Source organism: Fomitopsis serialis (assembly GCF_022376445.1).
Source record: "Fomitopsis serialis strain Sig1Antser10 chromosome Unknown B0H18scaffold_236, whole genome shotgun sequence".
In the NCBI taxonomy this organism is placed as follows: Eukaryota; Fungi; Basidiomycota; class Agaricomycetes; order Polyporales; family Fomitopsidaceae; genus Fomitopsis; species Fomitopsis serialis.
Window position 1 is genome coordinate 8,312 of NW_025955196.1, and position 16,213 is coordinate 24,524.

At 56.4% G+C, this 16,213-nt stretch overlaps 4 protein-coding genes across 4 annotated transcripts; 3 read left to right on the top strand and 1 right to left on the bottom strand.

Annotated features, from left to right (window-relative positions):
• Window positions 1–3,186: 3,186 nt before the first annotated feature.
• Window positions 3,187–5,362, bottom strand: B0H18DRAFT_961039 (uncharacterized protein; the record flags this gene model as incomplete). The annotated part of the gene is made up of 5 exons (XM_048043022.1): window positions 3,187–3,983; window positions 4,061–4,442; window positions 4,589–4,618; window positions 4,785–4,928; window positions 4,985–5,362. 5 exons carry the CDS (start codon window positions 5,360–5,362, stop codon window positions 3,187–3,189), a joined length of 1,731 nt encoding a protein of 576 aa, XP_047885457.1.
• A 655-nt stretch (window positions 5,363–6,017) lies between these two features.
• Window positions 6,018–6,641, top strand: B0H18DRAFT_1109175 (uncharacterized protein; the record flags this gene model as incomplete). Its single annotated transcript, XM_048032753.1, has 2 exons — window positions 6,018–6,219; window positions 6,498–6,641. Coding segments are annotated over exons 1-2 (186 nt in total), but the record flags the coding sequence as incomplete, so codon positions are not given.
• Window positions 6,642–6,688: 47 nt separating this feature from the next.
• B0H18DRAFT_1127142 (uncharacterized protein) lies at window positions 6,689–7,240 on the top strand (the record flags this gene model as incomplete). The annotated part of the gene is made up of 1 exon (XM_048035255.1): window positions 6,689–7,240. The coding sequence occupies one exon, from the start codon at window positions 6,689–6,691 to the stop codon at window positions 7,238–7,240; it is 552 nt and encodes a 183-aa protein (XP_047885459.1).
• Window positions 7,241–8,942: 1,702 nt separating this feature from the next.
• B0H18DRAFT_1127143 (uncharacterized protein) lies at window positions 8,943–9,176 on the top strand (the record flags this gene model as incomplete). The annotated part of the gene is made up of 2 exons (XM_048035256.1): window positions 8,943–8,999; window positions 9,060–9,176. 2 exons carry the CDS (start codon window positions 8,943–8,945, stop codon window positions 9,174–9,176), a joined length of 174 nt encoding a protein of 57 aa, XP_047885460.1.
• Window positions 9,177–16,213: the final 7,037 nt, after the last annotated feature.

The following is a 16,213-nucleotide window of genomic DNA, read 5'->3' on the forward strand; positions in this document are numbered from 1 at the left end:
CTTATTTTCATCAGCGCTGGTGCCCAGACTGTGGGCTGATCCACGTTATTCCCTATCCAGGCTCCTAGTATGCGTACTGGCTCGCCCTCGTTGGCCAGATGTACGCTCAGGGGAATAGTGTCTGACAGGTCGCCATCGGGGTGCATCTTTCGTGTGTCGATTACCGCCTGTCTGTATTTTGGTGAGCCCACAGGCACAACTTCCGTTTTCCCATCATTGAACTTTGCTCTGGATGCGCTGCACCAGTGGTTTAGAATCTTCCAGAGGCCGGTCCAGCTGTCATGCTTGGACAAGAAGGCGGAGGTGTCGTCTGCAAAGAGTTTCGTAATTAGGCGGTCTGCCGCTCCGGGGATGCGGAATCCCCTAATGTCTGACTGTCGTAGGAGGATCGCCAACGGCTCTATGGCGATGTCAAAGAGGAGGCAGGAGAGTGGGTCTCCCTGGCGCACTCCTCGTATCACTGTGAAGTGGTCACTCAATTCGCCATTCAGTATGACTCTCGTGCCCGCTGCCGTGTACAATCTTCGGACCTTTGCTATGAATTCAGGGGGAAGGCCGAAAGCTTCCAGGGTTTTCCAGAGGTACGTGTGGTCTATCTTATCATAGGCTTTTTCTTGGTCCAAGGCAATAATCACTCCGTCCTCTTCTGTTGCTTCGGCATAGTCAACAAGGACTCTACAGGTTTGTGTCTGGTCTTCGATATGGCGGCCTGGGACGAAGCCAGCCTGGTCCTTGTGGATCAGCTTCGTGGCGACATCGCCAAGTCTCGAGGTGAGTACTTTGGTGTATATCTTGTAGTCCGAGTTGAGCAGTGTTATTGGCCGATAGTTGGCTATCTCTCGACGGTCCCCTTTTTTGTATATAGGGCATAACAATCCATCAGTGAAACCTGCTTCGGGGGAGGCGCCGTTTGCGTCAATATCCTCATACACGAGGGTTAGATAGTCCAGGCTGTTGAAGCCGTTTTTGTCCGTGGCGTCTGCCGTGAATGCCTTCCAGAATTCATAGGGTATTCCGTCCAAACCGGGGGCTCGTCCCGTCTGGGACTGGTTCAGTGCACGCTTAACTTCCTCTCTGCTGACACCGTTCGCTAGGGCGTCTCTGTCCTCTTCGTTCAAAGTTGGGCGGACCTGGCCTAAAACCTGCTCAATCGCCAGTAATTGAGTCTCGGTCGAGAAGTCCGGTGTGTCAATACACTGGGCTCGTTCATGGTAGTCCCTCGCGAGGGTGGTCATTTTACTAGATCTAGATTCGAATTGGGGCGGGTTCGTTCCTGGGACGCGCAGGCTGTAAATAACGTCCCTCGGTTTTTTCTCTCTGTTTACCGCCGACCAGTACTTCGACACTCGCTCGGCGTTAATGACATAGCGGGCCGTGGTGGTAAGCTTCATAAGTGTGTGTCGCTTTTTCTCGAGCTCATACACTCTATTGTGCAGGACTGCCGCGTCGTTCTGTAGTGCAGTCGATTCCGGGAAAGCAGGATGGCTTTCTATCTCCTTTAGGTGGTCAAGCAAACGTTCAATTTCGGCTCGCAGACGAGGGCGCTTCTGTTTCAGTCGGTTTCGGGCCAGTGTGCATACACTGTCCTTAAAGTGTTTGTGTAGTCGCTGGATGGCTGGGCGGTCAATGTCGCCATCTTCAACGTTGGTCATCTTCATTTCACCCATAGTCTTCTTGCCCAATTCCCTGGCTTCGTTAATAAAATCGTTATCCTCCATGAGGTGGATTGGCATCGACCATCTGCCTTTCCCAAGGAAGGGAGTATTTGCTGTGTTGAGTTTTGCACAGACCAATCTATGATCGGTAGGGACCCCGGTGGTCTTAATGTCCCAGGTATGGGACGTCCGGATTAAGGACTCCGATGTGTATATACGGTCGAGCCTAGACCGCGAGAGGCTGCCTCTCTGGGGGTATGTGTAGTTCTTGGTGTGGGGCTCCGATACTCTCCAGCCATCGTAGAGATCGAAAAAACGGACAAGGTCTCGTAGGGCAGCCACTGCCGGGGTGGCGTCTTCTTTCGCAGGTAGTCTATCCAGGGCTTCTTCAACAATATTGAAATCGCCGACCAGTATGTCGGGCTTCTTGTAACGGCCTCGCTCGGCCAGGCTGTGGAGCCGGGTCCAAAAGGCCGCGTTTTCACTCTGTGCATTGGGTGCATACACGTTAAGGATCGTGATGAATTTTTCAGCATGCCAGTGCATCGTAAGGAGAATAGCGCGGCCGGGGATTATCTCCCTGTATACAACATTCGAGACGTCTACCAACTCCCGATTCAGCACAATTGCTACCCCTTGGGCTGATGTCGCAGACGGCGAGCCTGAGTTCCATATACATATCCGTCTGCCGTACAGTTTGTGTACGGTGTCGACGTGCGAGGCGTCGAGGTGGGTCTCTTGGAGGCATAGGACGCCCAGCTTCTCTTCGCGAAGGAGCTGGTTAATCGCGTTCCACTTCTGGTCCTTGGGACCTTGTAGGGAGCTCCTACCATTTATGTTAAGGCTGCCAATATTCAGGCTGGCCTTCGTCTTCCTCCCGGATGGGGTGATTCTGTTGGTGGTCTGAGGATGCGCCAGACGGCTTTCATCCTGGACAGGGGTATAGATACGCAGCCCTCCGCGTTCCCCTGGTTGTCGCTGCTTTGCGACCGTTCATTACAGAGGGCGGTCCCGTCACCGAGTTCCTCTGCCCGGTCATGGGGGCCAGCATGGGCGGGAGACAAGCTAGCCTCTCTCGGACGGAGAAGAGGGGTGCCATTTGCCGTAAGTCCTACCGTAGGTATGTTAAATGTATGTGTATTCGCCGTTGATGTACGCGTCCCGGCTACAACGATCCACCGGGGGCGGGAAGCTCTCCTGGCTTCCTCAGGAAACACGCTGCTGGGCAGCTAGGCCTCTCGGCCAGGGTAAGTTTACTAGTACCCCTGGGGGTTCCGGAATCATGACGCAGCAGACGGTATCCGAGCTTTCCTGTCCCGAAGTCGGTCAGTAAATTTGGGCCTGGGCCATCTGCGCGTTCTCTCTCTTGGATGAAAGAGCTTTCACGTGTTCTTACTTTAACTCAGTAAGCTGCGAAAGCTATAGCAGCGAGAACGTCATTTTATAGTCAGGCCAGAGACGGCATAAATATACAGGTCGGTGATACAGGTTCGGGGAAGGCAAGATGCGTATATGGCATGTACTCGCGTGTCTAGGCGTGCCCCGTTCTCTGCTGTTCGTTTGCAGCGACACCGCGGTTTCCCCGTCCGTTACCGCGTCCACGGCCTCCTCGACTGCCACGGCCGCCTCTACCACCTCTGCCTCCGCCGCGTTGGTCCTGGCCCTGCGCGCGTCTGTCGGCTGCGAGCATTTCGCGGACGTCATCGAGAGACGGTCCGTGCCAGCCGGGAGTAGACGGGATGGTGCAGGCGTGAGTGGGGTGGTCAACGGAGTGACAATACATACAGTAGAAAGAGCGCGTGACCAGCTCAGGGGGGCCTGCGAGTAGGCCGCCGAAAGTGAACGTACGAACTCGGTTTCGGAAGTTCAGCCATTCGATAGGGTCAGACGTAGGAGACTCCATGTAGAGGAAAGCAAATGGTTCCTCCTCTTCGTCACGAGTGTTGCGCAGCAGGATCTTCTTGACCGTGATAGAGCTGATGATTAGCTCGTACGCGTCCTGCGCCGTAAGGCGTCGCCACCGTCCGCCCGCAAAGATGTCGCTGTTCAGGGTCGTGAGGAGGTATTGACGCATCTCTTCGCTCCGCATACCCTTCTTGAAAGCGTTTGCCATGCCTTCCTCCGACGTTTCTCCAAGTCGTAGGGGGTGTCGGAACGTTCCCATGAATGTCGGCGGGGATGGCTCGGAGGAGACGACACCGAAAGTACCGTCTCTAGACGAGACCCAGCCTTCGCGCAGAAGGCGGTCGCGCTGACCGACGGTCAGATTCCCGACGCGGTAGTAGATGGGGTTTGAGTTCGGGCTCGTAGGGGGACAGCGGCGATAGGCTGGGTGATAGAAGCGGTCGGGACTCCCAGAGAGGCGCGTAGGACGGTGTCGACAGCGCAGAGACGTCCGAAGTTACCTCTATCGTGTGCGCCACGGCCGGGAAAGTGGATGTAGACGTGGTAGTCCCGAGCTCTCCGCCATTCGTCAGCCTGGGATGCAAGAACGTTCGCGTAGACGAGGTCAAAACCGACTCCCTGTATTCGCGGCCATCCGTTCTCGGGCGCACGTGTCGTGGTCAGCGGCGGAGGAGCGCCTGGAGCAGGTGCCAACGGCGCGATGGGACCGGCTGGCCCGGCGGGTGCGTCCTGGGCGATCGGTGCCGGTGGCGCGAGGTCAACAGGGAAGTTGGGAAAGGGTCCCGGGGCATAGTGGACTGGGTAAGGGTGCAGCAGCGAGGGTGAGCGCGGCCTGCGGGGGCCTCGGTGTATGTCGTTCGCCGGAGTCTGCGCGCGCGTAGCCTGTGCCGGGGCCGGTGAGAGATACGAGGGACGGTGGGGAGCTGAGTGCGACGATCTGCTGGCCCGTTCAATGTCATGCATACGGCGGCCTAGGGCATACGCGAGCGGTGAGTTGATATCTCCTTGCCTAAGGCACGCGTACGCACTGAAACTTTGGTCGGCATCAGGGGCGTTGCCTGTTCCGCGAGACTGAGAGGAGGGAGCCCCGGGGTTCAGAGCACGGGGTGGCTCCGTCCGCGTTCGGGTCGTGTGATGCATGGGCTCGTCGTCGCTTGCGTACAGGTCTGCGTAGTGGCCTGTTGGTTAGGTGGGGTCGCCTAGCTGTATCGGTACAGTTCGTACCTTCAATGTTGCCCTCCCGTAGGCCTTCGCTGGACTGCGGGTACCCGTATCCGAGCATGGGATCATTCGCCACCGGGTGTCGGGTGAAGCGCATGTTATCGAGAGCCGCCGGGTGCGAGCGGCGCCTTCACGGTCTTCGTAGGGCTATTGGTTGGTTGGTGTGAGGCAGAGCATTATACATTAGGGACGCGAACTCGTACCACTTCAGCTCTATCTTCCTGCCCCGTGACAGGATCGAACATCTCGAAATCCCGCTCCTCGAGGTCTGACGTGGTGGTAGCGGGTGGATCGACCTGATTGTCGTCGGGAGCGGGGGACCAGTCGAGACGCGGGAAGCCAAGGACTTCTCCAATGTCGACGACATATTCGACCTGCCGCGGAGGGCTGGTCGCCGCAGACACGTCTTGGGTGCGAAGAACTGTACCGGTTGTCACGTTCTCTCCGTCGACGTCAGCTGAGGCGCGACGTCTCTTCCGTGACTCGCTGGCAGAGCGTTGAGGTAGGTTCGCCGGGGGGGCGCTTGTGTCAACGGCGGAGGACGACGTGGCCGGTATGCCTTTGCCGACCGTCGTGGGCATCTTCCCAGCAGCTTTCGCATTCTTCTTGGAGCGGGCCTTCTTATTTTGAGTTTCGTCGCCGCCGCCTGCTTGCCCGTGCGAGCGCGTCTGAGGGCTAGTGCATCAAGCTCTGGGTTCTCCTCTTCTGGAGGAGCGCATGTTAAGTGTGTTACTTGGGATGGGGGTGGAGGCGGAGAGTGTTATGCACACCTTTTATAGCGGTGACGGTCGTCGTCATCGCGTCAACGTCAATCGTCTCGTGCGCAGGTCCTGGCGCTGCGGCGCCCGGGGCCGCGTCTTTGGCCGCCGCGCTGTGCTGCGTGGGCGTGGTGGCCAGCGCGGTCGCCTTTTTCAGAGCGAGAAGGGCTTGAGGCGTCGGAGGACGGGACACCATGCCCGCGTAAGAGATGCCCGTACGGTCCGTCGGCGAGACGGCTCTCGGGGAGACCCAAGGGTTAGCGGCGCCAGAGGAGAGGGGCTCGGCGTTGACACGCTTGTTGGGGATTTGACGAGAGAGGCTGCGCGGACATCAGGAAAAAGCCCTCCCGAGAATGACCATGAATGACTCAGTATTATGGAGAAATCTAGGTAATTGTATATGTTATCTCAGTTCTCAGTAATAGGTTTTGTTAGCTAGTCCCCTCTCTTTCGTCTGTGAATGGCTCGATAATATATGGCATTATGCAACATGACCAGTGTGTTATGCAGCTTATGCTTCATTCTGATCGCATTCCGTCCTTAATCTGACCATTCTTCTGATTCATGTACTGAATGGTCCATCGTACGAGGTGATCACATTCGATTCACAGGAACAAGTCAATTGTAATGTGTCACTAATGACATCAAGCAGCAGCTACTGTAGTACGGTACACTCCGACTACTGTAGATTTAAATACAAAGCGGCGGTCACGCGTCACAGGCCCTGTCGCCACGCCGGCGACGCTGCGTTGTCACTGGTCACAGTCGAGCCCGCCGGATGTGACAAACCTCCGACGTCACGAATTTTCGCCGCCTGCGGCGCCGGTAGACCAAAATCCCGCCGCCCCGCCGCCCAAGAGGCTTGTGTCACAGGTCACCGACGCTCGCGCCGCGCCGCCTGAGTGTCGCGGGGCCGTCACACGTCACACCCCGCGCCGCTTTGAATTTAAATCTACAGTATCTCTGCCTATGCCTCCCTCCAGACGAGATGTGCTCCAGTGAGGCGGGCCTCCGGAGGCGCGACCGGAAGTGGTGGTGGGACAGGGCCTTGGGCCAGGAACACGGCGGACTCGGCGGGGAGAAGCAGGGGCTCGGCGCAGTTGTACGCAGGCAGCGGCGGGGCCACTGCGACACGTTGAGGGATGGTGCATGGGACTCAACGGGGAGGAGCAACGACGTGGGGTTGAGCTCGGCACGAGTGGCGGCGCACACTCGGTCTCCTCCAGCGGCTCCGACGCCTACATCCACAACCGCTGGCTGAGGGGCATCTCCTTCGGGAGCGGGAACTACGAATTCCACATCCCCCGCGCGTCTTCGCGGAGGCGCAGCCGGTCGTGTCTTCCGGAGAGGCTGGCGGCGACGAGCGCGTGCGTCCTCTTCTGGCTTGGCTTCATGGGCCCATGGTGCTGGCTCATCGGCGGGTGGATGCTCACCACGGAGGGCGAGCTCGAGCCGGAGTTCCGGCGCGATGCGGACGCGAAGGGCGCGATCCTGCCCCAGGCCGCGAGGGCGAAAGCGCTTAGAACGCTGGCGCCGCTGACTGTGTGGCTTAGCGGGGCTGTAGCGCGTGAAGGACAACGCACACACAGTGGACGAGAGTCACGGTGGACGCAGCGGGTGGCGCGTACTCCTCCAGGCGAGTTGACGTCGATGTTCGGAATCGTCGCGAGCACTGGCGCCGCCCGCCCAGCACGCGACTGAACGGAGAAAGGGGGGCACCAGCTGGGCTGTCTGCGGCGAAATGGCTGCGCTGCAGCATGGCTGAGCGGGTCGTCCTGCGCAAGGAAAAAACGGTGGGCACCGATCCAGACGCGCTGTGCTGCGAGCAGAGCGTGAGACGACGTTGCCGTGATACGGTGGGTGGCAAAGACATACCTGCGAGCAGCGCGTGAGTGTGTGAGCAAGCAGGTGAATGAGCTAACAAAGAAGATGAGGATGTGCCGGCACGAACGAGCGGGCACGCACAAGAGGGCATGTGAACACGAGAGGACGGGCGTGTGTGTGTGCGAGAGGGCGGGCAAGCCAAATGCGCGGACAGATACGCGGGTATTCGAGTGGGATGTGCAGATTGGCCGGCAAGCAAAGGCACTCTACCCAGACTATGCTTGTGCTCCGACAAACGGGTCTCGACGGTTGTCCACAGGGTTACGTAGGTCGTCCATGTCGGCGTGATTGTTATCTCATAGCTTGTTCTGGCAGGTACAGTGGAGGACGCAGGTGGGCGGTTGAGTAAACGGGCGGGACAGGGGCCGGATGTGAACTCGACAGTCAGCGACAGCAGGGGTGAGTCTTGGTTGAGTCTGACGTGGCAGTCGGTTGAGTGGCGCTGCAGAGGACACCGATCGCGATCTGATTTAGGGCAGACAACTGTCCTCCTCCAGCTACGGATTGTGATGTGACAGCGCTCAAACGACTACAAGACCGCAACAAGACCGCGCTCCTGTCTTCCGTCGTCCTCTTTGGCTCTTGATACTCTCTGTCAGACAGCCCTCTCCTCTACTTTTTACACTTTTTATCCTGACCTCGGTGACACAGAACCCGAGCGTGCGACTCAGGACTTCCGTGACACGCGTGCCAGTGTCAAGCGACAAGACTGCGCAGAAAACGACGGACCTGGGGAAATGAGGACGTGAGATGCGAAGGCACCGAAAGATGAGAGCAAGGAGATTAGGAGAAAAGACTCGGGCGTAGTACTCGAACCTGAAGGTACGTTCGCGCTGAATGACCTGGCCGAGTCAAGCTCAAGCATCGCGCTACGGTCTTGCCCTTCTGCCTGCCGATCCTCTGCTTATGTCTTCGCCCGGACAGTCACTCGACACGTACAGCCCCCTACCGAGTTGATGACGAGGCAGCGCAATGTTACCGTGCGCCTCGCAGTGTTGCTACCGCCCGACCTTCGCTGACATGACAGATGGACGTCGCCGCTCTCACGCTCAACGCGAAGAGATCTGAGCAGCTGGCGACGCGACACACGAGGAACCGGTGCGAGACTGCACCGCACAACAACCAGCCCACCAAGGCAAGTGAGCACAAGCCAGCTATGACAGGCCCGCTCGCTCACATCTCAAACACGAGCAAAACAATACCCACCGTGTCCGGCTGGCCAGAGATACCGCCAGCGACACCGCAAGAGCAGCGCGGGGTATTCTCCGAGGGATAAGGCGAGGCAGGAAAGGGTGAACACGGCTGAGCACGCGCACTACAGGTATGATTGTCGATAGCATGTTTGCTCACCCCTCACCACACCGCATTTCAAACACGTTCGAAAGTGCAGAGCGGACCGGCAGTCAAGCACTCAAGCTGCCCATGCATGCGACACGCACGGCGACCGGCAGTGCGCACTGTGACGAAGACCACTACAGCCGCGCCCGCGTTCAACACGAGGATGGATTGACAGCCAGCAATGCAACACGAGACGAACGTACCCATGCGTACACGCAGCATGACGATGAGCATGAATGTACGCGTCCTCTTACTCCCACGAGTAGCAGGCTGTGCTAACAAGGCGATCGAATGATAGCTCAAGAGCAGTCTTGAAGAGAGCGACTACGCGTTCGGCATGATGTCGATCGCCTCACTCATCATTGCCGGGTTTTTCTCTTGGAACGGCCCGGCCCGCTCGCGCGAGCCTTCGTAACGGTGACCATTGCCTGTGCCGGACGACTCGGATTCGCTCGTAAACCGTGGACGGCGGAAACCTCAGCGCATACCGCGCTTTCAGCAGTCAGGGTTGGTGATGACAACTTTCAGGCTGCACGAGAAGTACGTCCTACCCAAGGTGTAGCTTAGATTACTATGCAATATATCTTGTTACGAAGGGTCTACGAGTACATTGTATACACGTCAATGCTCTTGTATCCAATGCCTGAGCAACGAATTCTGGCGATTACATGGCTTCTCGCACCGCATGAGTATTTATAGCTCGTAGCGAGAACTTAGTGGCATGTGCTAATATTGCCTGCATTACGAACATATGCACAGATGGTGTGTACAGTAGTGGACGATGCTGCGAATAATGTCAGAATAGCGGAGTATGATGTGGGTTCTATGTATTGTCGAGAATACGCCATAATTCTCAGGAGAGCTTTTTCCTGATGGAGGCGTTCGATGGATGGGTCCGCATGGACTTCGCCACCGTGGGGGGAGACAGTCGGCCCATGGTTGGTAGGGGAAGCAGGGGAGGTAAGCGTAGATTCTTGGTGCATGTTGGTAGATGGAGCGCAGGAGCTGTTAGATATCAGGAGTTCGGGGATGGCTGTGAGCGTAGCCCCAGGGTCCCTTTTATCCTCATGGTCAGCTCATGGCGCACGCCGCTCTCGCAGCTGTCAGGATGCTGTAATGATTGGGGAGTGCATGTCTGTGGCTCTATTCTCGCGCCTGTCAGGCTAAGGGTGTTGTGGCTGTTCTGCTTATACGAGTTAGGCTGGTGCTTTCCTTTGTTACCGTGCTGCTCTGGCTGGATCTTTCTCTAAATTGTGCGCTTGTACGTGTGTTTGGGCTCTCTTCGTTCCTGGCGTGCGCGGCATGGCGTCTCCGTACGGGATGAGGGCAGGGGTGGTAGTGAGGCTTTGTTCTGCGATGTTCGAGGATTGCCGTACTCACCGGTACAGTTTGTCCTCTCATTGCTTGGTTTAGTACATGTGCGCCACCGTTCTTCTTGTGTGCGCTGTTTTTCGATGGGAGATGCAGATGTACGGCTCCGGTGAGGTCTCCAGCTTATTGGCCTGTATTAGGCCGTATATCTGGGGGCTATCTCATCGTCATTATAGCCCAGCAGGCCTGAGTCTTTCGCAGAGTCTTCCGTTTTCATGCGGGAGCGCTAGCACGGGCGTTGATACGCCTCTAGGCTATCTAAGCCCCGAAAACGCAATCTAGGCCTCTACAATGCTCCAAAGCTCTTAGAAGATCCACTACAACTGTTCGAAGATTTCGAAGTTCGTAGCCAACCCTGGCTCACCTTGGAAGACTATCCGCGACCTTCCGGCACCTCAGTGACGCTATAGGAGCACCTACCCACCTATCTAGACGACCCCAGAGTACGCAGGTCACTCGAAGATACACTATGTGTTAGAAGACACTCGAACATGTTAGAAGACGTGCTACGGTGTTAGAAGATCTCATGCGAGACCATAGGATGCTACAGGATGTCCAGTGAGTCCTTGCAGGTCGTCTCACATCCTCGACGAGTGGTCTCGGTTTCCGGCGTCATGTGATAGCCGGTCGGCCTTCGGACCACTGGTTAGCGAGCCCGAGAGCAGTTGTCACGTGTTAGAAGCCATAGCCGGATGTTTGGGGCCGTCGGAGCTCCGTAGTGGTAATAGCCGTGTTTCCCTGTATATACTCTGGGACTGGTTCCCTCCAAATCTCAGAGACCCCCTTACCCTCTCAATCTCACCTCGCACCGGCGAGGTTCGTCAGCCAGTCAGTACGTTCGAAAGTCAGCAAGTTCGCCAGTCAGTCAGTACGTTCGAAGTCAGTCAGTCAGTTCGTCAGTACGTTCGCCAGCTCGTAGTTGCCCCGAGAGGCTCTACACTTCTTCTCCTGCCGTCGCTCGCCTTCCTTGTCACCGTTCGTTCGACACGTCTGTCGAAACCCTCTCTCCTACCTTCGAGGCTTAGCCCTCGTCTTCGAACAGTCTTCGACATCTTCGAAGTTCTCCCACGTCGTTCGGAGTCTTGTCCGTCCTCCTCCTTCTTACCTAGACCACTGTACAGTCCCCCGTACATCTCATAGACGCAGAGGCCTCGCATACCACTGCTCGACCTCACGGTTGGGTTTTTGTGTGGCTTTTGTGTTCTTTTCGGTCGCGTCATCTTGGAGCCCACCGCGAGGGGGATATAGAGCAAGATTCCGCCGCGTCGGAACTTCGACGTCAACCCTGAAGACTACCGAGACTACGAAAGTCCTCTTCTCGCACTCGCTATCGACAGTCGTCTAGGTCCCGGATCCGCCGCCGCCTTTCGCAGGCATAGCAACCCTCTACCAGGACCTTCGACTATCCCCTCTTCGTCCGAAAACGTCGAGCTTGTCCCCGATCACGACGATCAGGAACGCTCCGTTCGAGACCAAGTACCTACTACCCATCCCATTCCAGACGTGCTCGAAGACTCTTGCTTGCAGACGACTTAGAGGCACTAGTCTTCGGATCCCCTCTACCGCTTCTAACACCATCACCACCTCTCGAAGGAGAGGAACCCACCTCAGCCACAGTCACCACGCGTAGAGGATCTTCCACCTCACGTCTACCCATACCCACCAGTCGTAGAGTGTCGTCAGTCCCTCCAGGACCAGAGCAGTCCGCGCTGCGACGGACTTCGACCGTCGACACCCCTAACCCTTCGAACACTTCGACAATACCTTCGAACATTTCAACAATCCCTTCTATCGCTTCGCCAACTCCTTCTAACACTTCGAAGCTGAGTCCAAATATGGCCGACACAGGAGCACCAGCCTCGAAGGCGGCTTCAATGCCTGCACGCGGACACTCCACTGCACCTGTCTTCGACGAGTCAGAACCTTTCTCATTCAACCGCTTTTTCCAAGACCTTGAAACACACTTCGCACGATGCCGAGTTACCGATGACTCCGACAAGAAGTCATGGGCAGTTCGCTACCCTCCTATCCGCGTCTCCGACCTATGGATGATGCAGCCAACATTCAAGGATGCTACGAAGCCCTACGAGGAGTTCGTGACCGCCCTACGAGCACTCTATCCTGGAGCTGATGACGAGCACAAGTACTCGCTCACTGATCTCGACACGGTCGTCCATGATCGCATAGAACTCGGGATGACCAATGCCCTCCACCTCGCTGCCTACTACCGCGACTTCTACATGATTTCGGAGTACCTGATCACTCGAGGTTCGCTTTCGACACTCGAACAAGATCGGAAGTTCCAGCAAGGCTTTCCGAATACGCTCTGGGGTCCCATCGAGCAGCGCCTGTTCATGCGGAACCCTGACCGCTCTCGAAGGAAGCCCTGGACGTTCACAGAGATCTACGAGTCAGCACAGTGGGTGTTAGATGGTCCTACACCAGCTTCGACCTTTCGGCAAGCTAGTCCCCCTATGCCTACGACCACACCCGCTGCATCTATCCTGCCATCCCCACCTGTGACCACGAAGTCCGAAGACCTCCTACCATTGCTACAGACGCTGATCAAGACCCTCGAGGCCCAGCAGTCTCACAGCCGGTCACCCAAATTCTCGAACAGTCATGACGCCCTCGGTGCTTCTATTGCGGACGTTCGGGATGTTGGATCGGAGACTGCGAGATGTTCGAAGAAGACAGGAAGAAGGGCCTGTGTCGACGGAACCCCGATGGCAAGATCGTCTCGTTCGACAACCGCTTCATGAGTCGCCGAGACAGCGAGACCCTCCGAGACGCTATCTACGAACATGCACGTCGTTCGAACAAGTTAGGACTCAGTTCGTCGTCTTCGAGTGGTTCAGGCAGTGCTATGCAAGGTGCTACAGCCACACAGTTGCTCTATGAAGCAGTCGAGAGTCCGCCTATCCCTACGCATGCCCTCGACATTGGAGAGATGCTAGCCTGCATGGACGCCCAGCTATCACGGTTGACGGAGATCTATGCTCGGGAACAGCGTAAGCAGACCGTTGTCGACCGAGTTGTCATCGAGAAGCATCCCCTACGCTCGAACACCCACCTGGCTGATCAACCACTACTACCCATGACGTGTTCGAAGTTTTCGGAGCGAGCCCCAAACCGCCTGCCATGTTCGAAGACGAGACCAAGTACCCAGCGCCTGCGCCAGTCGTCCGACCTACCATCGACACCGAGAGTCCCGCTTTCCCATCTGCAAATGTTCGAGACATGACCTACGCACCTCCTCCCACCCAACGTTTCGAAGCGACCCCTACGAAGTTCGAAGCGAGCCCTCGAAATTTCGAAGCATCTCCCACGAAGCGACAGAGCCGAGCCAGCTTCTTTATAGCACAGCCCCCGCCCCAGCTTGCCGAACTGGCTGTCGAGTCCTCATCGAACACTCCGTGTGTACCATTGACATCTGAGGAGCTTCGAAAATTGCCTTCGTACCTTCGCGACCGATACTGGGCAGCACTGACGCCTCGGACGGCGGAGCGCAAGACGAACCAGGCGTCTACAAACACTGCAGCTATGGAACCACTTTCGAACTACAGCCTTATGATCGAAGACACTTCCCCAGCTGTCACCGTGTTAGGGGACCTTCCGGAGGGCAGCCTTACGTTAGAAGAGACTCCTACGTCTTCGAAGTCTTCAGACATACGACCTACATCTTCGAAATCTTCGGACAGTCGACCTACGTCTCCGAGATTGTCAGATGACCAACCTGCACCTCCGAAATGTTGGACTATCGACCTATGTCTTTGAAGCCTTTGAACGGTGATCTCCCCACGTCGACGGAATCTTTGAGTGCTCCTACGACATTGGACACTCCTCCTATCTCTCCGAAATGGCCAGATCATGCCCCTACGTCTCCGAAATCTTCGAACGGTCAAGCCATGTCTCCGAGATTTTTGGACTATCAACAGATGTCTTCGAACAATCTCTCTACGCTGATGGAATCCTTGAACACTCCTACGACGTTTGACACCCCTTCTATCCCTTCAGAATTGCAACACCACGCTCCTACGTCTCAAGAATCTTCGAACTTTCGAGCTACATCTCTGAGATTGTCAGACCACCATCCCAGGTCTACGAAATCTTCGAAGCCTCTTATGCCATTTCTAGAATCGTCGAACTGTCCCCTCCCATCTCCGGAACCTTCCGACCTTCCTGCTATGCCTCCGAAATCATTGGATGCTTATGCTTACGCTCCGAAAAGTTCGGACTATCTTTCTGCAACTACGACGCCTTTGGATCCTCCTATGATGTCTACCCCCACTCCTTCGATGTTGCCAGACTCTGCTCCTACGTCTTCGAAGTTACCGTGCGCTGTGCTACCGCCAAAATCTTCGAACACTCCTACGATGGATGGCCTGTCACCTCCACTGGCTACTATGTTGCCCGAGCATGACGAGCAGCCCATGCTTCCCTCCCCGCCCCGCCCGTCTCTTGTATCTATCTCTGCGCTGACCGAGGACGGTCACAATTTCAGTAAGGGGGAGGATCACCACGACCACTTGGTAGTACCATCACCAGACACGCCTCGAAAGCTAGACCCACACCTCGAAGACGTCGAACATACCCTATTGCTCTCGCAACCAGCAGGTCCACCCAAACACGTGTCGAGAGTCTTCTACATGTGTGTGGTGCTGTTCGTCACTGCCGCACTGTTTTTCGCTTTTGGAGACAATCTATGGCCATGGGATCGACGTGGAGTGCATGAACAACAACTCCGAACGTTCGAAGACACGTACCTAGTCCTACCACCCGACATGGCCCCAGACCCAACAAACCTAATCGTTCGTAGAGTGAATACCTTGCAAAGATGCCCGCTGCACCTCGGGGTCGAGCCTGAGCGTTACGAGACAGTCAGGGACCTCGACTTCCTTCGAGACGACCTAGAGCAAGCTCCGAACATGTCAGTCAGGCAGTCACCCAATGCGAAGACGAGACCTCGCTATCACGGCCCATTGGTCGTTCAATCACGCAGCCACGCACGTCACAGTGTACCGCTGGCTAGAGAGAAGGAGAAGGAGTCTACGATGTCCCTAGGAGCCTCCGAACACTTCGAAGATGCATTTGACAAGCTGGATGCAGACAGTGTTTTGTACGAAGACAGCTAGGGTCTTCTACGGTGCTAGACGAGCTGTTCCCGCCGTAGGGGGCAATGATACCACCCAAGCAATCCTTAGTTCACGTCCTACCTCCAATTTCAACCATCCTTCACCTTCTACCGACCCCGGTGGTCCTCTACGAAACAAGCACCCTTCATCTGCTATACCCGCTGACCGAGGACGGTCAGGATTTCAGTAAGGGGGAGATGATACGCCTCTAGGCTATCTAAGCCCCGAAAACGCAATCTAGGCCTCTACGATGCTCCGAAGCTCTTAGAAGATCCACTACAACTGTTCGAAGATTTCGAAGTTCGTAGCCAACCCTGGCTCACCTTAGAAGACTATCCGCGACCTTCCGGCACCTCAGTGACGCTATAGGAGCACCTACCCACCTATCTAGACGACCCCAGAGCACGCAGGTCACTCGAAGATACACTATGTGTTAGAAGACACTCGAACATGTTAGAAGACGTGCTACGGTGTTAGAAGATCTCCTGCGAGACCATAGGATGCTACAGGATGTCCAGTGAGTCCTTGCAGGTCGTCTCACATCCTCGACGAGTGGTCTCGGTTTCCGGCGTCATGTGATAGCCGGTCGGCCTTCGGACCACTGGTTAGCGAGCCCGAGAGCAGTTGTCACGTGTTAGAAGCCATAGCCGGATGTTTGGGGCCGTCGGAGCTCCGTAGTGGTAATAGCCGTGTTTCCCTGTATATACTCTGGGACTGGTTCCCTTCGAATCTCAGAGACCCCCTTACCCTCTCAATCTCACCTCGCGCCGGCGAGGTTCGTCAGCCAGTCAGTACGTTCGAAAGTCAGCAAGTTCGCCAGTCAGTCAGTACGTTCGAAGTCAGTCAGTCAGTTCGCCAGTACGTTCGCCAGCTCGTAGTTGCCCCGAGAGGCTCTACACTTCTTCTCCTGCCGTCGCTCGCCTCTCTTGTCACCGTTCGTTCGACA